This window comes from Mytilus trossulus, chromosome 11, assembly GCF_036588685.1.
Source record: "Mytilus trossulus isolate FHL-02 chromosome 11, PNRI_Mtr1.1.1.hap1, whole genome shotgun sequence".
In the NCBI taxonomy this organism is placed as follows: domain Eukaryota; kingdom Metazoa; phylum Mollusca; class Bivalvia; order Mytilida; family Mytilidae; genus Mytilus; species Mytilus trossulus.
The window spans coordinates 54,033,585-54,057,867 of NC_086383.1; the positions used below are offsets into that span (position 1 = coordinate 54,033,585).

Genomic DNA, 24,283 nt, shown 5'->3' on the forward strand with positions numbered 1-24,283 from the left:
AAAAAATGGATGCAGGGTTTGATTTTGAAATATTTGTCTTTTTGTTTGAGTTATGGATGGTGAAGTTCTTATTTTGCTTCTTGACAAGAAACAATTTTTTGCACTAGGGTTTCACTTGATGTTGTGTTAACAACTTCGGTCAGATAGTGATATGTATAAAGATCTAATGTAGAAACATCTTGTAAATAGTACAAATAGTCGTTAGATTCATATAAAATGTAATTTCATTTTACTCATATAATTGTTCTCAATCAGAAAATACTACTCTTTTTCACTTTTCTTTGATTTTTAAAAAAAAATAATGATTATACTGAATCAACACAAAATCATGTTGTTAATACTCATTCTCTGTAACCACTTAAACTTTTTCGGCACGCATAGTCACCGATCTTTCTAAAAGTTGGCTGATATGTAGATCCTATTAAACTATTCAGAAAAATAATGCCAACCGATATTTATATAGGTTGGTAACCATGGTAACAGCGGAGAAAGTACCGATTTTGGAGAAAAATACAATATTTGGTGTAGTGCTGTGAAACCATGCGGCTACATCTATTATAAAGAAACACAAAAACAATTAATTTCATTCTTGTTTTAGTCTAAAATCAAAAAAAGTTATGGGTAATCTACCTAGAAACATGTGAAATTAATTTCTAAAAAATGGTCATCGTGCAGTATTCCTCACAAAACGAATTATCTCCCTTTGGTGGGTTACACTAATTACTGGACCAAAATAAAAATGCTAATAACTGTTTTATTTCTCAAAGGTTTCATGTCAAATTTGAATTGTAATAAATTTAGACCATTTAATACATAAGTATAAGAAAAAAATATTTGAAAACTTTTTTAAATATTCATAAAACTTGTCCTGACCAACACTGACAATGATAGGACTAAATGAAAATTCTAAGAACTTTTTTTTATTTCTTAAAAGATTTATGTTAAGCTTGAAATAATAATAAAATTTTATCATTTATTATATAAATCTAGGAAAAACTATAAATTAATTCCCAAAAAGTGACTTTCTAACGTTGACAATGACCTAACCAATGAAACTTTCTGTGTTAATTCACGGTATATTAAAAAAAAAAAAACAGGAAAAATATATGTTTTTGGGTAAAACACTTGACCTTACCAACGTTGACTGTGGCCTGTTTGTTGTACTTCCTAATACAATATATTATATATATATCTTATAGGATTTGCTTAAAATTTATTAAAAAAACAACAGTAAAATTAAAAAATCAAAATCAAATAATAATAAAAACCTTGGGCAAAACAGTTTAGGGTATTGTAACGAGCATGGGTTATCTTAACTTTTTATAATATTGTGTATTATATTGTTTTTTACTGTGTTGTAAATTATGTCGTATATTACCGGTTATAATTTGACACGTTTGATCACAAATATAGAGTAACACACACAATGTGTGAAGAAGGCCATAAATACATGTAAGTTGATCAATCCAATATAGTTTGTTTTTTAATATTTTCTTAACAGTAAATAATTATTTCCACGTCCTACTGAAGGCATGCCCGAGCCTTGTGCAGGATATCTTGTTAGTTAAATAGTTTCATAACACACAAATAAACATTTTGTGGACAACTTCAGGTATGCCTGATACTTGAGGTATGCACGATATTTTGGAAGTTTTGAACGTTTTCATCAAGTATAAGTAAACATATTTCGCGGATTTAACTTGATATATGCCAGAGCGGCAGAGCCTTGTGTTAGTTTAAATATTCCCGAAAGTCGTTAACTATTATGTTTAAATATCATTTTATATTTTTTTTATATATAAATCAATGGTTCAATCTAAGTGTTTCTATAAATTTAATGCAATTTGATAGCCTATTACATAAAATAGGTATGAAATCATTTTTCCTGATCGTGATAACTGTCAGAATGAAGGACAGAAAGTCACAGACAAAAAGTGACATGTATAATATGTTATAAACATTGAGTCCTGTTTCATAGAAAAAGCTTATTTTTGTTTGTTAAAAGAAAGACAGTATACTTATTTTGAAAAACATCTTTCTACGGAAGCGTATTAGGGACATAGAAAAAATAAAATTGGCAGTGAACTTTTTTTCAAAGTCGAAATTTTGACATTTCAAATCACTAAAATTTTGACTACAACTTGAAATTTTGACTTTTCAAATCCCGAAATTTTGACTACAACTTGAAATTTTGACTTTTCAAATCCCGAAATTTTGACTCCAACTTGAAATTTTGACTTTCCAAAATCTTGAAATTTTGACTTTGTAGAATCTTGAAATTTCGACCTTTTAAAAACTCGAAATTTCAACTTATGATAAACTCAAAATTTCAACTTATTTAAAACTCGAAATTTCGACCTATTTTTAAACTCGAAATTTCGACTTATTTAAAACTTGAAATTTCAACTTATTTTAAACTCAAAATTTCAACTTATTTAAAACTCGAAATTTCGACTTATTTTAAACTCAAAATTTCGACTTTTTGTAAACTCAAAATTTCGACTTTTTTTTCTAAAATCGTAATTTCGACTTTGATCTCAAAATTTTGACTGTTGAAATCTCGAAAATTTTTAGTATTCAAACACAGTTATTACAATTTTAAAAGGAGTAGACATGGACGCAAATTATTTAAGCGTCATCCACACATTTTGGCAATTTATATTCAGAGACTGGTTTTGTTCTTAAATTAAGATATGGATTAGCATTTAATATTGAAGAAATCATTCGTAAAGAACATGCATGTTGACAGAGTCCCCCCCCCCCATATTCCATGTTTTAGTTTCCACAACACTGTCATAGGATCATTAGGTCTGAGAACATTTAGCATCACAGTTTCAAAGGCCTGTTTGGTATACCAATAGCAAGTCACTGACTTTGCCTTGTTTAAACAATGGTAAATCAAGTAGCCAAAAATGCCATGCATATTCAGAACGAACAATGAGCTGCTCAGTTTTTTTTTTCTAGTTTTGGAAGTTTGAATTCTTATAACACAACTATTAACCCTTGTCTTTATATATTAGACTGTTGAGGAAAAGAATGTCGTAATATAGGTGTGTCGGAATAGCGGGGTTGTCTTGGTACACATATCTGAAGTCCAGACTTGAAATATGTATTTGAACCTGAAACATATTTTGTTTATTCTTTGGCAAGAACAAGATTTTCTATCTAAAATAATCTCTTTAAAATGGTTTAGTTTATTAAAATGAAGTTTATGATGTATATGGCTCTCCGCCTCGCTGATATAAATGACTGTGAATGTAGTAATCGCAAACGTATAAATACTGAGGAAAACTCAAAATTTTAAGTTTTAAAAAAGTCGAAATTTTGAGTTTAAAAGAAGTCGAAATTTCGAGTTTAGAAAAAGTCGAAAATTCGAGTTGAGTTTAGAAAAAGTCGAAATTTCGAGTAAAAAAGAAGTCGAAATTTCGAGTTTAGAAAAAGTCGAAATTTCGAGTTAAGAAAAAGTCGAAATTTCAAGATTTTAGAAAGTAAAAATTTCAAGATAAGAAAAGTTAAAATTTCGAGTTAAAGTCGAAATTTTGAGATTTGAAATGTCAAAATTTCGACTTTGAAATAAAATTTCACTGCCAAATTTATTTTTTAAATGTCCCTAATACGCTTCCGTATCTTTTTGAATGGGCTTTCAGTGAAAATCAAATTATATGTACATGCTTATAATTCTTTTAACGTTACCCTGTGTAAAGTTATATTGTCAAGATTTTTTATTTGCTGCTAAAAATCCATAAAGATAATCGTGATTTTCTCAAATTTCAATAATCCAATGCCTATTACTAATGTTAAACTTAAGATAGTGCTACCTAAGTCAGATCCAGGGGGCCCTGAGGGCCTACCCCCTCTTATCACTGGAAACATTTGGTTGATTACATATGGAATCACTGAAGCATGTATGTAGCGGGCCCTCTCTTGAGGCAGTCAGTGGCACCCCTTATTTGAAAGTTGTCTGGATGTTATACCCTCTGCTGCTCGTCGTAAGACCCGAGGCCACCCGTTGATAGAGATTCCTTGGGTCCATGTAGGGAAAAGAAACTTTTCGGAAAATCTCGAAAATTCCTCCCCGCCAGAACGGCAAACAAGAAATATGCCAGATGGATAGCAGGGAACATCGGGTCAACGGCCGACTTTACCCACCCTGGATGGTTACGCTATTAGTTTGCTTAAGAACCATTGCGTTGATTCTTTTAGGGGCTCCCTAGTTGACCAGTTGAAACTTCTGTCCTTGTCTAATTGATCCCCATTTTCATAGCAGTTATATATCAAATATTCCGCCTTTTTTCAAGCCTAGTACCCCTATTGCAGGATCTTTCTGACTTTTTTATTTCAACTTCACTACAGCATTTGAATAATTATAGTTTAAGGAACTAACTTGTAAAAACCATTGTCCTTTGACACTGCATTTAATTGAAAACTTACAGAAGAGAGTTTGTGTATGAGAGATTTAGTCTATTTTAAAGTGTTTTCCAAGTTAATGCATATAATTTATTGTTTCTATAGCAACACTATCACTAATCATGCCTGGAATATTATTGATAATTCCCATAAACAAGAAGACCTGGATAATGTAAACAAAAAAGTATATATTCATTGATATATATGTATCGAGGATCATTAAAACGAATTTGCAAAAATCAGCACTCATCAATAATTTTGAAAATGGACTGCATGTTCCCTGGCAACGAATTCAAAGGCAAATATTGCACAATTGAATATATATAATTTTAATTTTGAATGATTGTATTATTTTTTTTTTAGAAGGAATTATTGTTTTTCTTGTACACTTTTCATGATGATGAAAACATACTGAAATTTGTTCACAATCAGCAATTTTAACCAGATTAGAGAAATTTTGTTTGTTTCCTCCAAGTGGTTACACCTTTATGGATATACTATACTTGCATAATCATTTATATATTCATTTGTGTATACAGTGAAACTAAATTAGAGTTTTAGTTTTCCTACTTTTGTGCAAATTTAAGAAACTGAAACTTTTTTAAAATTGTTTTAAATTTGTGTATCATTATCAAATTGTTGCAATAGCAACACAGTTAAAACTATAATACCATTATTTATGAATATTTTAAAATTTAGATGATTACAATAATTTCTACAAATTTGATATTTATTTATTTTTTCTGACTGCAGAATTAGGTTTAATACAGGTTTTTTTCAAAATTAAAAAAAAAAAAAAAAATCTGAAAAAATGAAAACTAGGCATTTTGTATCCATGGTAACAAAAAATGAGATATACTTCCCCATGACTTTTTCACATCATTATTGAGATAAGACTATGGTTTTTATGAATTCATGGTTGAACTTAACTCAGGTGACCGCAAAATTTTTTTGTGAGCATTTAAAAATGACCTCAAAAGGGTATTTTTTACCTAATGCAAAGCACATAAAAAGGGGGGTGTATGTGATTATGATTGAAAATGAATATGAGAATATCAGTTATTTGAATACATTAATAAAATGCATATATTTAATAAAATCATAAAAAACATTCTTTCTCTTAATCATTTATTATGAAAAATTATGTTGAAAATAGCCTTTTTGCGCTTAAATTCATAGATATTGAGAAGAGGTAAAACAGGTCATCGGTTGCTATGGCAACCAATGTGCTTAGCAACCCAAATTTTGCCATTTTTTGTTTGTTTCATCAAAACTAGTAAATGTGTGAAGTTTGAAGAAAATCCATGACCATGCGTGCCACACTCCCTATGTAAGAGTTGAAATGGTTACAGAGAATCAGTATTAATTAGACAGGTTTTATGGACAACTAATATTTGTAATAATCATATAAAGTGGGGTCTCATTTTACTCATAGTATCGTTCTTAATCAGAAAATACAACTTTTTTCATTTTTCTTTGAAAAATTTACTTTTATAAAGTTAATGATTTTACTGAATCTACACTAAATCCTGTTGTTAATTAAACAGTTTTAATTGATGTGACTGGTCATTTTTGTTTATATTTATTACACAACATTGTCCAGTTTATCAGACAAGTTTTGATGTCAGTTGTATTATTCCAGGAGATGGGATGGACAGCATTAATGTTTGCTGCCAGTAGAGGACATGTGGAAGTGTGTCGACTTCTCCTGGAGAACAGATGTAAAAAAGATATCACATCAGTATGTTATCTACTAAATCTGATCACATTACTTTTAATCAAAACAAAATCATGTTGTTAATTAGACAGGTTTAATGGACAACTAATGTTTGTAATAATTATATAAAGTGGGGTCTCATTTTACTCATATTATTGTTCTGAATCAGAAAATATAACTTTTTTTCATTTTTCTTTAAAAAAATTATTTTCTTAAAATTTATGATTAAACTGAATCTACACTAAATCCTGTTGTTAATCAGACAGTTTTAATTAATGTTACTGGTCATTTCTGTTTATATTTATTACACAACATTGTCCAGTTTATCAGACAAGTTTTGATGTCAGTTGTATTATTCCAGGTTGGTGGATTGACAGCATTAATGGAGGCTGCCATGAGAGGACATGTGGAAGTGTGTCAACTTCTCCTGGAGAACAGATGTAAAACAGATATCACATCAGTATGTTATCTACTAAATCTGATCACATTACTTTTAATCAACACAAAATCATGTTGTTAATTAGACAGGTTTAATGGACAACAAATATTTGTTAGAATCATATAAAGTGGGGTCTCATTTTTCTAGTCTCCCTGTACTAAATTAGGAAATGTAACTATTTTTCATATTTCTTTGATTTTTTTTTTTTTTTTAAATTGATCATTATTTTGAACCATGTTAATCAGACAGATTTAATGATTATATCAACAAATACTTGACAGAATTATATAAAGTGACATCTCATTTATTTCTGTGCATCTGAATCCATTGATACAAATATTTTATACATTTCTTGAAAAAAAAAATTATTAACATGACATTTTTGATGGAAGTTCTGACATCGCACAAACAAAACTTGTTGTTTATTTGTTGTTTATGTACAATATGAATACAAGTGTGACTGGTCATTTTGTTCAGTTTTGACCACTGATTCATGTGATATACATTTTGTTTTTATTTATTACACAACATTATCCAGTTTATCAGACAAATTTTAATGTCAGTTGTAGAATATGTTGTATATTATTGATATTGATAACAAAGTATTATCCATAATATTTACATTTTGTTTGGTATTATTGTAGAGAGATGGAGAAACAGCTTTACATCTGGCTGCTGAGAGGGGATATCTACAGATCACAATATGTCTTGTAGAAGAAGGAGGTATCAGTCCCTTGGTTAAAACACATGAGGTAATATTTTATAGTAAATGCTCAGTATTCAACTAGTTTATAATGCATCACTAAAATGATGTTTAAGATATTTTTGGTCAAACGGATTTTTTTTCTCAAGGTTATAGTTACAAATATGTCATATGATCCTTTAAATTGAACTAAAATGATGAAAGTGTTTTACAGACTTGCATGTCTTAGTTTTTACTATAAAACATGAACATATATGATCATATACAAGAAATCCATTTTTTTTCTACAAAATCTTCAAAAATAAAATGATTTTGAAAAGGCCACATGCACATTTTAGGTGATAAGTTATAGTCTAGTCACTTTACCTATTTTTATAAACTGAAAGTCTGACCGATGATTTAAGAGAAAATGAATTTGTTTGTGCCTAAATATAGATAAAGTTATGCCAAATTTTATTGATTGTGGGTATAATTGGTATTTTTAAGTGTATCTGTTAACTTCTGTCATATTTGCAAAGTGACAAAAGGGAAGTAATTCAATTGTTTAACGTCAATAGCCAATATATAAGGGAGAAAACAATGATACAACTTACTATCTATAGTCTATTTTCTTTATTAAAACAACTGTTCTTCTAATGCATCCTTATCTGAAAGTGAAAAGATACATTTTACAGAGGTATTATTAGATGTTGTATACATAATTCTAATGTTTATGCAGTATTAAAAAAAAATACACCTAGTTTCTTTAAAATGTTCTTATTACAGTTAATGTCATACTTTATAAATTTTGTTTTATGAATATGATTAAATAGTTGCCTTTACTGGATAATCATGATTTTTGAAAACAAATTATCAAATAATATATTAACCCGAGAACTGCAGACTACCATTCTTATAATCTGTCACTATTTCTTCTATCTGCATATCATAGCACCCTTTACTACTACTGTTTGAAATGTCTTTGTTCCAATATTCAATCTGTAATATATTAAGACATAAACATGTGATGATCTATAAAGTTATGAATACTAGTACCAGGGATGATTCCAGGTGTTTTCAAATGGGTCCCTTTAACATCAAATTGGGAATTTTTATCCCAATTGGGAATTTTTATGCATACAATCTAAAACGAAATTTTATAAAATCATTTTCCTGACCTGTAAAAACGGAAAACGTATATTAAGTTTCACCTGTACAATGATTGAAGAAGATATTGGATTCAGACGAGGGAAGTTGTAATACATGAATAGCATTGCATATGATGCACTATCATCTTAACTTTAATAAACAAGGCTAGTAGTCTGTTGTTATTTATGTATTATTGTCATTTTGTTTATTTTCTTTGGTTACATCTTCTGACATCAGACTCAGACTTCTCTTGAACTGAATTTTAATGTGCGTATTGTTATGCGTTTACTTTTCTACATTGGCTAGAGGTATAGGGGGAGGGTTGAGATCTCACAAATATGTTTAACCCCGCCGCAATTTTGCGCCTGTCCAAAGTCAGGAGCCTCTGGCCTTTGTTAGTCTTGATTTATTTTAATTTTGGTTTCTTGTGTACAATTAGGAAATTAGTATGGCGTTCATTATCACTGAACTAGTATATATTTGTTTAGGGGCCAGCTGAAGGACGCCTCCGGGTGTGGGAATTTCTCGCTACATTGAAGACCTGTTGGTGACCTTCTACTGTTGTTTTTTTCTTTGGTCGGGTTGTTGTCTCTTTGACACATTCCCCATTTCCATTCTCAATTTTATATATACCAGCTAACATAAACCTATGTCAAGCAGTTTAGCTATTTATTCGAATTTCAAATAATCTTAAATTATCTCATAATATCATGATATATAAGATATCTTATATAACATAAGACTTTTATAAGATATCTCATTTAATATATGAGATATCTTATAAACTATAAAAGATATCTCATAAATTTTATGACATATCTCATGAACTATCTTGTAAGATATCTTATAAACTCAGGGTTCTCACTAAGGATTTTTGAAGGTGAGTCCAGGGACTCATCATTTTTAGGTATGATGAGTCCAACAGAAAGAAGAAAATATTTTATTGCAATACATATAAAGTAATATTTTAGTCTCCATTTCCTGACAGAGCAATGAAATGAAATCAAATTCAGATCACTTTTAAACTTTTGCTATACAATGATGATATTTGTGTTTAACTGTGTTCAGTTTATACAAAATATTTTAATCTTGATGCATCTGTGGACTCACCAGTTTTGAAAATGGTGAGTCCAGACAGATTTTGATGAGTCCAAGAATCATGGACTCGCCTGAGTGAGAACCCTGAAACTTAATAAGATATCTTACAAACTATATATCATATCTAATGAACTATTATATAAGATATCTTATAAAGTTTATGAGATATCTTGAAGTTAGATTAAATAGCAAAACGGCTTGCCATATTAACCACTGAAAAAAAAACATCCATTTGGTATTTTTTTCAACAAACCTCTTTATAAACTTACCTTGATTCAAATGGATTTCAAATTGAACTGGCCAATTGTCGAAATCAGAAAAGCAATTACAAAAGGTTATATACTTAATTGATAAGATATTTAAAGCAATTGCACCAGGCACCAGTGAACTTTAAAATTATTTGGATCATTTTTATATCTTTTCAAGTTTTGAAACAGTTCCATAATGATGACATCGTATTTCAGGGGAGGGGGCTCATTTCATGAGTGGTCTATCATCAATATTATTTTCAAAAACGCTCAAACTTTTGTCCTTTGAGGAAAAAGAGCAAAATATAAAATTACTTCTTTTACAAAACACTTTTTAATCAAGTTACATAACCGGCTCTGCAGGGGTATCTGCATTTATAAGATTGTCGCCCATTAACATTTGTTCATCAATGTTATATGAAAATTTGAATTTGTTCTTTGCCGAGGTATACTTTGACACCAATTTTAACAAAAAACATGTTTTTGATTAACCTGCTGAGCGATCTACTTTTTTTTAATTCAAATACTCCCATACAATTTTATTCACTTGAATCCGGCTGCAAAAATTGTTTACCTCACGTTGACATAATTAAATCGTTGCTAATAAAATGCGATCGTAGTCAGCATTCTTATCCGGATTTTACTACGTTTTGATGACAAACTATGAAAAATTATAGTTGCCGTAATCAGTGACTGAAACTTTTCCGGAAATACCCATTTTTATTTTATTTTCCTGAATTGGGAATTTATATTCACAATCATTTTTTTGGGGCCGCTGGCAGATTTAAAGGCCGCTAAGCGGCCCTAAACTATATAGTGGAATCATCCCTGAGTACTCAGTATAGCAGAAATTAACTCTTTAACAAAATCATGACTGAAACAAATCTTTCAACATTAATTTATGAAAATGTTCAAGCTGATGCCCATTTTGATGTACCAATTTTCTTACCTTATTTTCTGTTATTGATACATAGATGGCACTTTCGTCATACTAATTCTAAGACTCATTTTGATTTCATACTTAAATTTATTGTTCAAAATTAGTATACAATTTAAGAAACTTGACAAAATGTTTGGCCAATCAACTAGTTTCTGTAAAATTTAATATTTTAATTTATATGCACAATGCTTAGTGAGTTATCACTGTCAGTATCATCAGGCGGATAGTATGGTCCCCTGCCATGTGGGTTAATCAAACTAACTGAATGTGAAGAAGAATCAGATTCCATTATGTCAACAATTGGAATATGACCGGTGTCTATCAAATTCTGTCGGATATCTTCGTCATCAATATATATTCGATATCTTCACTTGAGGACTGATTCAAAGAATCAGTTTCTGATGAATCAGATCTTAAAAAGTATGACTCATATGTATTTGATTCTAGTTCCTTATATTGCCATTCGTCTGTATGTTTAACTGTATCTGCATTAGAACTTACAAAAGAATCCATAGAAACAAATATATCTGGAGAATAGATAGTGTCTCCATTTACACATTAATTTATACTTCCATGGACAACATTACAAATTTCACACAAACACCCTGGAGACAGATTACTGACTGATTCATCGATTTCAGAATCAGTTTCTATTCCAAAATATTCATTATATGCACAGTGATATAAAAGTACAGCACTACCATTATGTAGTGAAATATATCCTTCTTCAGGAACAGGAGTCTGAAAATAAGGGTATGCCCAAAATGCACATCTAGCCATTTTTAAAATTTAAAAATGTTTACATCTTGTATGCATTTTTAGCTCACCTGACCTGAAAGGTCAAATGAGCTTTTCTCATCACTTGGTGTCCGTCGTCCGTCGTCCGTAAACTTTTACAAAAATCTTCTCCTCTGAAACTACTTGGCCAAATTCTACCAAACCTGGCCACAATCATCCTTAGGGTATCTAGTTTAAAAAATGTGTGGCGTGACCCGTCAAACCTACCAAGATGGCCGCCATGGCTAAAAATAGAACATAGGGGTAAAATGCAGTTTTTATCTTATAACTCAAAAACCAAAGCATTTAGAGCAAATCTGACAGGATAAAATTGTTGATCAGGTCAAGATCTATCTGCCCTGAAATTTTCAGACAAATCGGACAACCTGTTGTTGGGTTGCTGCCTGTGAAATGGTTATTTTAAGGAAATTTTGCAGTTTTTGGTTATTATCTTGAATACTATTATAGATAGAGATAAACTGTACACAGCAATAATGTTCAGCAAAGTAAGCCCTACAAATAAGTCAACATGACAAAAATGGTCAGTCGACCCCTTAAGGAGTTATTGCCCTTTATAGTCAATTTTTAACAACTTTTCGTCATTTTTTGTTACTTTTCTAAAAATCTTCTTCTCTGAAACTACTTTGCCAAATTTAACCAAACTTGGCCACAATTACCATTGTGGTTTATAGTTTATAAACTGTGTCCGATGACCCAGCCTACCAAACAAAATGGCCGACATGGCTAAAATTAGAACATAGTGGTAAAATGCAGTTTTTGCTTTATATCTTTGAAACTAAGACATTTAGGGCAAATCTTTCAAGATTTTAATGTCCATCAGAATAAGATATATCCCCTCACAAATTTTCAATTGAATCGGACAACCTGTTGTCGGGTTGCTGCCCTAAAATTGGTGATTTGAAGGAAATTTTGCAGTTTTTGGTTATTATCTTGAATACTATTATAGATAGAGATAAACTGTAAACAGCAATAATGTTCAGCAAAGTAAGATCTACAAATAAGTCAGCATGATCAAAACTGTTAGAGGACCCCTTAAGGAGTTATTGCCCTTTATAGTCAATATTGAACAACTTTTGTCATTTTTGTAACTTGTATAAAAATCATTTCTAAAACTACTTGGCCAAATTTAACCAAACTTGGCCACAACCATAATACTAGGGTATCTTTTTTTTTAAAAGTGTCTTATGACCCCGCCTACCAACGAAGATTGCCGACATCAGTAAACACATTAACAGGTGAGCGACACAGGCTCTTGAGAGCCTCTAGTTATTTTTTGTTGGTTGCTGTATATTACTGGGAGGGAATAAGTATTATATTGTTTCTTTTTTTTTTTTTTTTTTCAAATGTGAAGATGATTTGAAATGTTAGCATATGAACAAGGGAAGAAATCCTTATAATATTAAATAATTATCTCCCCTATTAATGTTTTGTATCACAAGTATATTAAATCAAACCAAATCAAAGTTTTATTCATTGTCGAAACATAGTAAACAAAGTAACACAATCTAGTGAGCTTTTAAAATCAATTCTCCCACTGTTTATTATTCTTTTATGCTTTATATACTTAATGATTTTGTTGTCACAAAAAACAACATTGTCATTTGTCATCATTACTTTTAACTCATACAGTCTAGACTGCATGAATAGTTAGTGAAGAATTTCTATTTAAATATGAGTATTTCAGTGTTAAAGATTCTTCATTTCTTCATAATTATTAATTGTTATTTGAATAAAAGGAGATGTGGTATGTTACCAATAAGACAACAAATCAATGACATACTCATAGATAACAAAAAGACAAAATACATTCATCATTAACTCAAAAGTTAAAATTTCTTATGAAGAGATTGGTTCCTTCTTTAAAAATTTAAAAGCTGCATTTATTTCACAACACAGTTATCTCTTAATCTAAAATATCTAAACATTAGCTTACCAAGTTCCGTTTATCTTCAGTTATATCAAAGTCCAACTTCAAAGTTCAAATACAGATAATGAAAAATAAGCTCCTGAAAATATACGAAACTTGTCTCACTTTTATACATAGATTTAAGAAAATTCAATTTATAGCACTAGTTGAACCCTCAGGTTGCATAACACTTGCAGAGCCTGATTAATGATTCACACGAATATGTGTTAAGATCGTTCACCATGCTTACATGTTACACAGCCAACTAGCATAAAGCAGAGGGTGAATAAGGATCAAGAGGTGCATACACTATAAAGCGTATGTTGTATAACAGTGGGAGAGAATAGAACATGTATATTAACTGAATTCATTTTTTTCTTGTGACATGCAATGGAAGTGTTATAGGTATTAGAGAAGGTCAACATCAAAATTCAAAGGATGATATGAACAAAATATAACCATGATAACAGACCATCACTGACATTTGACTTTATTGATATTTAAATGAAAAATACTTACTGTGTTGCAAATCATAAATAAGAAGAAATCAACGTTGCGATGTTTTAACTCAGTAACTGAAAAAGAGATATATGTCAGTGTAATGTATTTCATTGATATAAGAGGGTGGTAATGAGTTAATTTTTTAGCAGCGCTGTCGTCCCTTTCATTTCCAGTGTTCTCTATTGTAGTTATGAGTAAGTTTTTGTTCGTGCAATGTTGTTGGGTTTTTCATTTCATTTTGTTTGTGTGTTTTATTTCTGGTTTTTGGAAAATGACGCTTCAGCGTCTTGTTCCAATACTGCTGACCTGAACTTCCATTACATTTCTCTGCCTTCCACGCTTGGTTTCGTATATTGTCTTCCCCATTACATTTCTCTGCCTACTGCGCTTGGTTTCTTACTTACTATTTTACAAACAAGCTGGAATCTGCTTGTATTATCATGTGTAGTAATCAACCTGGAACCAGTTTACATACCTCCGGTCCTTCTTATTACCAAAAAGATAGAAGTGTACCAACCAATGTAGTTAAGATACTCATAAATCTATTTTTATAACTTTATTGATTATGTGAAGTAAAACTAAAACATTGTTAAAACATAAAAGTTATATAACTAATCGGGGAATACTTGATAGTCTTTTCGTTTTACAAACTACTGCCTTTTTTATAAGAAAATATAATATGTCCGTGTTGGTCCACTTTCTATTGGTTATAAGACAGATCGAAGTACTGGAAATCCATCTTTGTTTACAAAGTTACAACTGTAGAGTCTGTAACAGACTGTATCTGTATGACATGTGAATAAATTGTCGATATAGATGCTGGCTTTAATACAACGGCTTGAGGGAGCGCCACCGATTTATTGGCGGGGCGGGATAACAGATTTGAAGCTCTCTATGCTTGATGCGTACACAACAGTGTCGTCATAGCTGATTAGACGCGATCACTGTCTTACAAAGGATGAGTTTGCATAATGTACGATGTTTTACTTAGTGGAATGTCAAAGAACTCACAGTAAGAGTTATTCTTCACTTGCTTTTCCATTGTTTTCCACAATAATTGTTGCGTGGTATTTTTTGAATTTCTCTGCAGTTATGATTCTCTTTAGACATGCTTTTTTGAGGAATTCGTCTGGTTCAATAGCGTAAATCAGCCCCTCAACAACTTTTTACATAAATACTAACTATGGCTTCAACTCCTTGTTCGTACTTGTCTGGAGATCTTGTTGAAGTTCCAGTTTGGCAAGCATCTTGGAGACTTATCCATCCTCTCTTGACTTGTAATCTCTGGTGATAAATTTTGGCGCTTGACATGTTTTATTTTGTTACCGGGTAGGGGTCCCATACTATGATTCCATATTAAATAATGAGATCAATTCCTAAAGGTCTAGTTCATTATCCAATCTGACACAAATTTCAATAACTGGAATGCCACCCAAGTTGAATATGTGGTGACCCACTATAACAGCATAATCACGTGTTTAATTCCATGATGGTTCAAAAGCATAAACTTAAATGAAGACAGAAAGGAGTAGGTCCGGTAAGACCCCTTTTTGGCCCCAAAATATGGCAGTTTTACAAAATTGTTAAAATGTAAACTTTTAGTTATTTATTGAACAGTTGAATGCTTCTGCTACAAAAATATGGGCTGTTTTTGACAATAAAAAGCACATATATCGGGTTGTAGCACCATTAAGTCATGCTTAATTACTGAAATCTTCAAAATTCTATCATTTTAGTTAAATTTTTGGACGGTTTCCGTGTAAAACGAAAGTGGCCGCATTCGTGTTCATCCTTAATATGGAAATGTAAGTTGTATTTTATAATAATACATAGCATATATAAAGGTTGTGGATGAACACGGATGCGGCCACTTTCATTTTTGACAATAACCATCTGAAAAGTGACGTTTTTTGGCATATTTGAGAGATTTTTCATATTTGAGCTCGAATCGGATCGTTTTTAATGACTAAATTAGTTAAAAATGTTCACAAAAACTAATTTAATCAAATGAAATAGACACTTTAGTGTTTAAAAAGTGGTCAAATTCTTTCGTCAGATAAGTCTGAAATTTGAGGCCAAAATGAGTCCTTACCGGACCTACTCCTTTTACACGGAAGATTGTGGATAAGTGTAAATTAAAAATTAGCTTACTATGATATATGGTTAAGGAATGAATATGAAATTGAGCAGAGTTGTTATAAAATATCAATATGGCAGAGAAGTGTCAAGTTTCATATAAAGGGACCTAACTAGCATGGAATAAAAGATCAAAGGAGTATCCCTATTTGTCTAATCCTCAAGGTGAAATAAAACAAGTATAACAATATTATGCTATTGTATAAATCTACAGAAATATAATTTGCTTCAAGTAATAGAAATAACTATGTCACTAGTAACTTATTTAATGAATATGTGGGTAATTATATATATAGTCCTATAACATATGACCTCGGGAGCATTTTTTACTATTTCTATTTACTGTTCTGATAAAAAAAAATACGATCAATGTGTCAAACTTCGCATTCAAAATAAAAACAAATAATGAAAATATCAGTATAAAAACGTTAAAAATTGAATAAGGATGCGAAGTCATATGTTATAGGAGGCTCTTCTAAATCATTTGGTTTGAAAGGATACTAGTCCACTTGTATTTTTGTCCGTCTGATGAGTAATAAGCCTTTTTCAACTGATTTTTATAGTTCGTTCTTATGTTGTACTGTTATACCACTGTCCCATGTTAGGGGGAGGGTTTGGATCCCGCTAACATGTTTAACCCTGCCACATTATTTATGTATTTGCCTGTCCCAAGTCAGGAGCCTGTAATTCAGTGGTTGTCGTTTATTTATGTGTGACATATTTGTTTTTCGTTCATTTTTTTACATAAATAAGGCCGTTAGTTTTCTCGATTGAATTGTTTTACATTGTCTTATCGGGACCTTTTATAGCTGACTATGCGATATGGGCTTTGCTCATTGTTGAAGGCCATACGGTGACCTACAGTTGTTACTGTCTGTGGCATTTTGGTCTTTTGTGGATAGTTGTCTCATTAGCAATCATACAACATCTTCTTTTTTATAGTAGTCTGTATTCTTGATTTAGAAAAATGCAATTGCAAGAAAAAATTTACACATTACTAAGAGTACTTTAGATCATTCAGGTAGTTTTTATTTAGTATGTACAAAAGAACAGCTAGTAATCATTGGATATTGTAGATCATTCCAGTATTCTTGATCACCTATTTATTTGTACCAAAAAACCAGCCAGGAGTCGGTGGATACTGTAGATCATTCAGGTAGTCTTGACCTATTTATTTGTACAAAAAAAACCAGCCAGTAGTTATTGGAGACTGAAGATCATTCAGGTAGTCTTGACTCTTGATCTGTTCATTTGTATTAAAACAAACACAGTCAGTTGTCATCTTCATTTCACACACGCATAAACGAATATCAATTATATGCTAAAGAGACATGTTGCAATGTTAAACTTATTACAGTATGTGAAAATCAAGACTTGCATAAAAAATATCCCAATATTAGAAATGTCCTTCAATCCCGTAGAGTATCGGATTTGTCCTCTCTATTTTAGCAATTAGATTTTACACAGGTAATTTTTATCTATGAATAGTCGAATCTTCTGGAGTAAACAACAACGTTAAATGATACATACTACTTCATAGCGTGTGACCTCACGTGTGTGGTAAAATTTGTTGATTGATGCACGTGGCTATTCTAGTAAATGAATTAATCTACAAAGCGAGGGCACTTTCCATTTTCATCAGCTAAGAGTCGACTACAGCACTTTTTGAAAAGCTAATGCTTGTAGTACCTTTTTCTTTAATACTTACAATTTTATTTCTTGTGCTTCTTTTTTTCAGGGTTTTTTTTCACACTCACAGTGCTTTTATGTTCAGACCCCCCTCTCCTACCCTTTTATCACCATCTTAGATGATAATATGTCAATAAAATTATTTAAATAATGAACAATATTGAATTACTTTATTGTTATTGTCATTTTGATTGTTTTATTTCCATGAGGAGAGAAAAAATATGTTATCATTCATTATATTTCTTTTCTGATATAGAATATAGTATAAGGGGCACAACTCTGACGGGAAATTTAATACCGGCAGAGGAAAAATCATATAAAGTTAAAAGCACTGGAGTGACGTTTTTGAAATTTTCACACTAAAATATTGTCCATCTTATTGGCTCATTAGACATCCATGGTAGGGATAGCTAAAACACCTCTTTATATTAAAAAATATATATTTCTGTGAAGGATCGCTTTTGCCATGTTGAATATTTACTCAAAATGAATAAATGAATGGTTATTTTAACAAATAGATTTCATAATAATTCATATTTGGTGTGTACGCTTTTATTCCTTCCAATCTCTTAATTTCTACTTCCTTACAAAACGTCATTTAGCAGCACCACTTGTCAATTTTTCCTTGGTATCGTGCAGCACACAACCAAATCACACTTCCAGTATACATAAGAGTTATCTTTTCTTTTCCGCAATCGTCAAGTAGATTATATAAGAAGGTATATAGATTATAATATCAAAAATGGAAGAAAAAACCTCCAGAATGGAAATAAATCAGCAAAAGTTAGAGTATAGAGAATTATGGGGTGTTTATATGTAAAGAACTGGGGATAATGTTTCCTAAAAAAATAGTTAAAAATCGAGACCCCCCAAAATCTTACACTCCTAATTATGTAGACATAAGTATGCATTAACCATATCAAACTGAAAAGAAAAGTATAAAGATCAAATGGTGACAGATGGAGCTTTTTGTCGAGCCTTCGACTTTAGTAAAAAAAGCGAGACTTCGCGATCCTACATTCCGTCGGCGTCGGCGTCAACAAATATTCACTCTGTGGTTAAAGTTTTTGAAATTTTAATAACTTTCTTAAACTATACTGGATTTCTACCAAACTTTGACAGAAGCTTGTTTATGATCATAAGATTGTATCCAGAAGTAAATTTTGTAAAATTAGAATTCCATTTTTTCCGTATTTTACTATAAATGGACTTAGTTTTTTCTGCAGGGAAACAAAACATTCACACTGTGGTTAAAGTTTTTATAATTTTAACAACTTTCTCCAACTATCCTGGGTTTGTACCAAACTTGGACAGAAGCTTGTTTATGATCATAAGATAATATCCAGAAGTAAATTTTGTAAAAATAAAATTCCATTTTTTCTGTATTTTACTTATAAATGGACTTAAATTTTTCTGCAGGGAAACATTACATTCACTCTGTGGTTAAAGTTTTTAGAATTTTTATAACTTTCTTAAACTATCCTGGGTTTGTACCAAACTTAAACAGAAGCTTGTTTATGATCATAAGATAGTATCCAGAAGTAAATTTTGTAAATAAATAAATCCATTTTTTTCATATTTTACTTTTAAATGGACTTAGTTTTTCTACGGGGAACCATTACATTCACTCTGTGGTTAAAGTTTTAAAAATTTTAATATCTTTCTTAAACTATCCTGGGTTTGTACCAAACTTTGACAGAAGCTTGTTTATGATCATAAGATTGTATCCAGAAGTAAAGTTTGTAAAAAGATTACTCCGTTTTTTCTGTAATTTACTTTAAATGGACTTTCTTACAATCATAAAATAGTAACAAGAGGAATTTTTATTGATTTTTTTCCTCATTGTTGTTTAGCCTGCGATTTACAGCAAAAATAGGCGAGACACTGGGTTCCGCGGAACCCTTACAAATTTTATTCATATGCTTTAAAAAACAAAGTTAAAAGCCTATATATATAATATTACATGTCTTCAGAAAAAATTGAAAAATAATCTTAAAGTTTTCTCGTGACTTATATTTAATGAACAAAAATTATATGATTAGCCTCTGTGAAAAATGAAATTACACACCACTCAACTGTTACTGGTCTTACTTATTGTATGATACGTGTTACAAAAGTATTCATTGTAATAATCAGATGAAAGCAAAATAAAGATTTGTATGTATTTCAGGGTAAGACTCCATATGATCTAGCAGCAGCAATGATAAATAGGCAGTATAAAGAAGTAATGGAATACTTAGAGGTACATATAATTTTGATTTACAAATGCTAACACTTAAAATAAATCTGGTACTAAACACAGTCTGTTAGAAAGATGATACCCTTACCAGTAGTGGTACTTAACAGTCTGTTAGGTAGATGATACCATTACCAGAAGTGGTACTAAACACAGTGTGTTGGGTAGATGATACCCTTACCAGTAGTGGTACTAAACACTGTATGTTAGGTAGATGATACCATTACCAGAAGTGGTACTAAACACAGTATGTTAGGTAGATGATACCCTTACCAGAAGTGGTACTAAACACAGTATGTTAGGTAGATGATACCATTACCAGAAGTGGTACTAAACACAGTGTGTTGGGTAGATGATACCCTTACCAGTAGTGGTACTAAACACTGTATGTTAGGTAGATGATACCAGTACCAGTAGTGGTACTAAACACTGTCTGTTAGGTAGATGATACCATTACCAGCAGTGGTACCAAACACAGTGTGTTAGGTAGATGATACCATTACCAGTAGTGGTACTAAGCACAGTCTGTTAGGTAGATGATACCCTTACCAGCAGTGGTACTAAGCACAGTGTGTTAGGTAGATGATACCCTTACCAGTAGTGGTACTAAACACAGTCTGTTAGGTAGATGATACCATTACCAGTAGTGGTACTAAACACAGTCTGTTAGGTAGATGATACCATTACCAGGAGTGATACTTAACACAGTATGTTATGTAGATGATACCCTTACCAGCAGTGGTACTTATCACAGTCTGTTAGGTAGATGATACCCTTACCAGCAGTGGTACTAAACACAGTCTGTTAGGTAGATGATACCCTTACCAGTAGTGGTACTAAGCACAGTCTGTTAGGTAGATGATACCATTACCAGTAGTGGTACTAAACACAGTCTGTTAGGTAGATGATACCATTACCAGTAGTGGTACTAAACACAGTCTGTTAGGTAGATGATACCATTACCAGTAGTGGTACTAAACACAGTCTGTTAGGTAGATGATACCATTACCAGGAGTGATACTTAACACAGTATGTTATGTAGATGATACCCTTACAAGTAGTGGTACTAAACACTGTCTGTTAGGTAGATGATACCCTTACCAGTAGTGGTACTAAACACAGTGTGTTAGGTATATGATTACCCTTACCAGTAGTGGTACTAAACACAGTCTGTTAGGTAGATGATACCATTACCAGTAGTGGTACTAAACACAGTCTGTTAGGTAGATGATACCCTTACCAGTAGTGGTACTAAACACAGTGTGTTAGGTAGATGATACCATTACCAGCAGTGGTACTAAGCACAGTCTGTTAGGTAGATGATACCCTTACCAGTAGTGGTACTAAACACAGTCTGTTAGGTAGATAATACCCTTACCAGCAGTGGTACTAAGCACAGTCTGTTAGGTAGATGATACCCTTACCAGTAGTGGTACTAAACACAGTCTGTTAGGTAGATGATACCATTACCAGTAGTGGTACTAAACACAGTCTGTTAGGTAGATGATACCCTTACCAGTAGTGGTACTAAGCACAGTCTGTTAGGTAGATGATACCATTACCAGTAGTGGTACTAAACACAGTCTGTTAGGTAGATGATACCATTACCAGTAGTGCTACTAAACACAGTCTGTTAGGTAGATGGTACTAAACACAGTCTGTTAGGTAGATGATACCCTTACCAGTAGTGGTACTAAACACAGTCTGTTAGGTAGATGATACCATCACCAGCAGTGGTACTAAACACAGTGTGTTAGGTAGATGATACCATTACCAGTAGTGGTACTAAGCACAGTCTGTTAGGTAGATGATACCCTTACCAGTAGTGGTACTAAACACTGTATGTTAGGTAGATGATACCATCACCAGCAGTGGTACTAAACACAGTGTGTTAGGTAGATGATACCCTTACCAGTAGTGGTACTAAACACAGTCTGTTAGGTAGATGATACCATCACCAGCAGTGGTACTAAACACAGTGTGTTAGGTAGATGATACCATTACCAGTAGTGGTACTAAGCACAGTCTGTTAGGTAGATGATACCCTTACCAGTAGTGGTACTAAACACAGTCTGTTAGGTAGATGATACCATCACCAGCAGTGGTACTAAACACAGTGTGTTAGGTAGATGATACCATTACCAGTAGTGGTACTAAACACAGTGTGTTAGGTAGATGATACCATTACCAGTAGTGGTACTAAGCACAGTCTGTTAGGTAGATGATACCCTTACCAGTAGTGGTACTAAACACAGTGTGTTAGGTAGATGATACCATTACCAGTAGTGGTACTAAACACAGTCTGTTAGGTAGATGATACCATTACCAGTAGTGCTACTAAACACAGTCTGTTAGGTAGATGGTACTAAACACAGTCTGTTAGGTAGATGATACTAAACACAGTCTGTTAGGTAGATGATACCCTTACCAGTAGTGCTACTAAACACAGTCTGTTAGGTAGATGGTACTTAACACAGTCTGTTAGGTAGATGATACCATCACCAGCAGTGGTACTAAACACAGTGTGTTAGGTAGATGATACCATTACCAGTAGTGGTACTAAACACAGTCTGTTAGGTAGATGATACCATCACCAGTAGTGGTACTAAACACAGTCTGTTAGGTAGATGATACCATCACCAGCAGTGGTACTAAACACAGTGTGTTAGGTAGATGATACCATTACCAGTAGTGGTACTAAGCACAGTCTGTTAGGTAGATGATACCCTTACCAGTAGTGGTACTAAGCACTGTATGTTAGGTATATGATACCTTTACCAGTAGTGGTACTAAACACTGTATGTTAGGTAGATGATACCCTTACAAGTAGTTGTACTAAACACTGTATGTTAGGTAGATGATACCATTACCAGCAGTGGTACTAAACACAGTCTGTTAGGTAGATGATACCCTTACCAGTAGTGGTACTAAACACAGTCTGTTAGGTAGATGATACCATTACCAGTAGTGGTACTAAGCACAGTCTGTTAGGTAGATGATACCCTTACCAGTAGTGGTACTAAACACAGTGTGTTAGGTAGATGATACCCTTACCAGTAGTGGTACTAAGCACAGTCTGTTAGGTAGATGATACCCTTACCAGTAGTGGTACTAAACACAGTCTGTTAGGTAGATGATACCATTACCAGTAGTGGTACTAAACACAGTCTGTTAGGTAGATGATACCATTACCAGGAGTGATACTTAACACAGTATGTTATGTAGATGATACCCTTACCAACAGTGGTACTTAACACAGTCTGTTAGGTAGATGATACCCTTACCAGTAGTGGTACTAAACACAGTGTGTTAGGTAGATGATACCATTAAGAGTAGTGGTACTTAACACAGTCTGTTAGGTAGATAATACCCTTACCAGCAGTGGTACTTATCACAGTCTGTTAGGTAGATGATACCCTTACCAGCAGTGGTACTAAACACTGTCTGTTAGGTAGATGAAACATTACCAGTAGTGGTACTAAACACAGTCTGTTAGGTAGATGATACCATTACCAGGAGTGATACTTAACACAGTCTGTTAGGTAGATGATACCCTTACCAGTAGTGGTACTAAGCACAGTCTGTTAGGTAGATGATACCATTACCAGGAGTGATACTAAACACTGTCTGTTAGGTAGATGATACCATTACCAGTAGTGGTACTAAACACAGTCTGTTAGGTAGATGATACCATTACCAGGAGTGATACTTAACACAGTCTGTTAGGTAGATGATACCCTTACCAGTAGTGGTACTAAGCACTGTATGTTATGTAGATGATACCCTTACCAACAGTGGTACTTAACACAGTGTGTTAGGTAGATGATACCATTACCAGGAGTGATACTTAACACAGTCTGTTAGGTAGATGATACCCTTACCAGTAGTGGTACTAAACACAGTGTGTTAGGAAGATAATACCCTTACCAGCAGTGGTACTTAACACTGTTAGGTAGATGATACCCTTACCAGCAGTGGTACTACACACTGTATGTTAGGTAGATGATACCCTTACCAGCAGTTGTACTTAACATTGTTAGGTAGATGATACCCTTACCATCAGTTGTACTAAACACTGTCTGTTAGGTAGATGATACCCTTACAAGTAGTTGTACTAAACACTGTATGTTAGGTAGATGATACCCTTACAAGTAGTTGTACTAAACACTGTATGTTAGGTGGATGATACCCTTACCAGTAGTGGTACTAAACACTGTATGTTAGGTATATGATACCCTTACCAGCAGTGGTACTTAACACTGTATGTTAGGTAGATGTTACCCTTACCAGCAGTGGTACTTAACACTGTCTGTTAGGTAGATGATACCCTTACCATC

At 32.5% G+C, this 24,283-nt stretch overlaps 1 protein-coding gene across 1 annotated transcript in view; it reads left to right on the forward strand.

Annotated features, from left to right (window-relative positions):
- Positions 1–6,052: 6,052 nt before the first annotated feature.
- Positions 6,053–24,283, forward strand: part of LOC134690165 (uncharacterized) — a 97,334-nt gene continuing 79,103 nt past the window's right edge. The window contains exons 1-4 of the mRNA XM_063550142.1: positions 6,053–6,148; positions 6,486–6,584; positions 7,208–7,315; positions 19,881–19,952. Of these exons, the coding sequence (XP_063406212.1) occupies positions 6,053–6,148; positions 6,486–6,584; positions 7,208–7,315; positions 19,881–19,952 (375 nt within the window). The remainder of the gene's footprint in view (positions 6,149–6,485; positions 6,585–7,207; positions 7,316–19,880; positions 19,953–24,283) is intronic.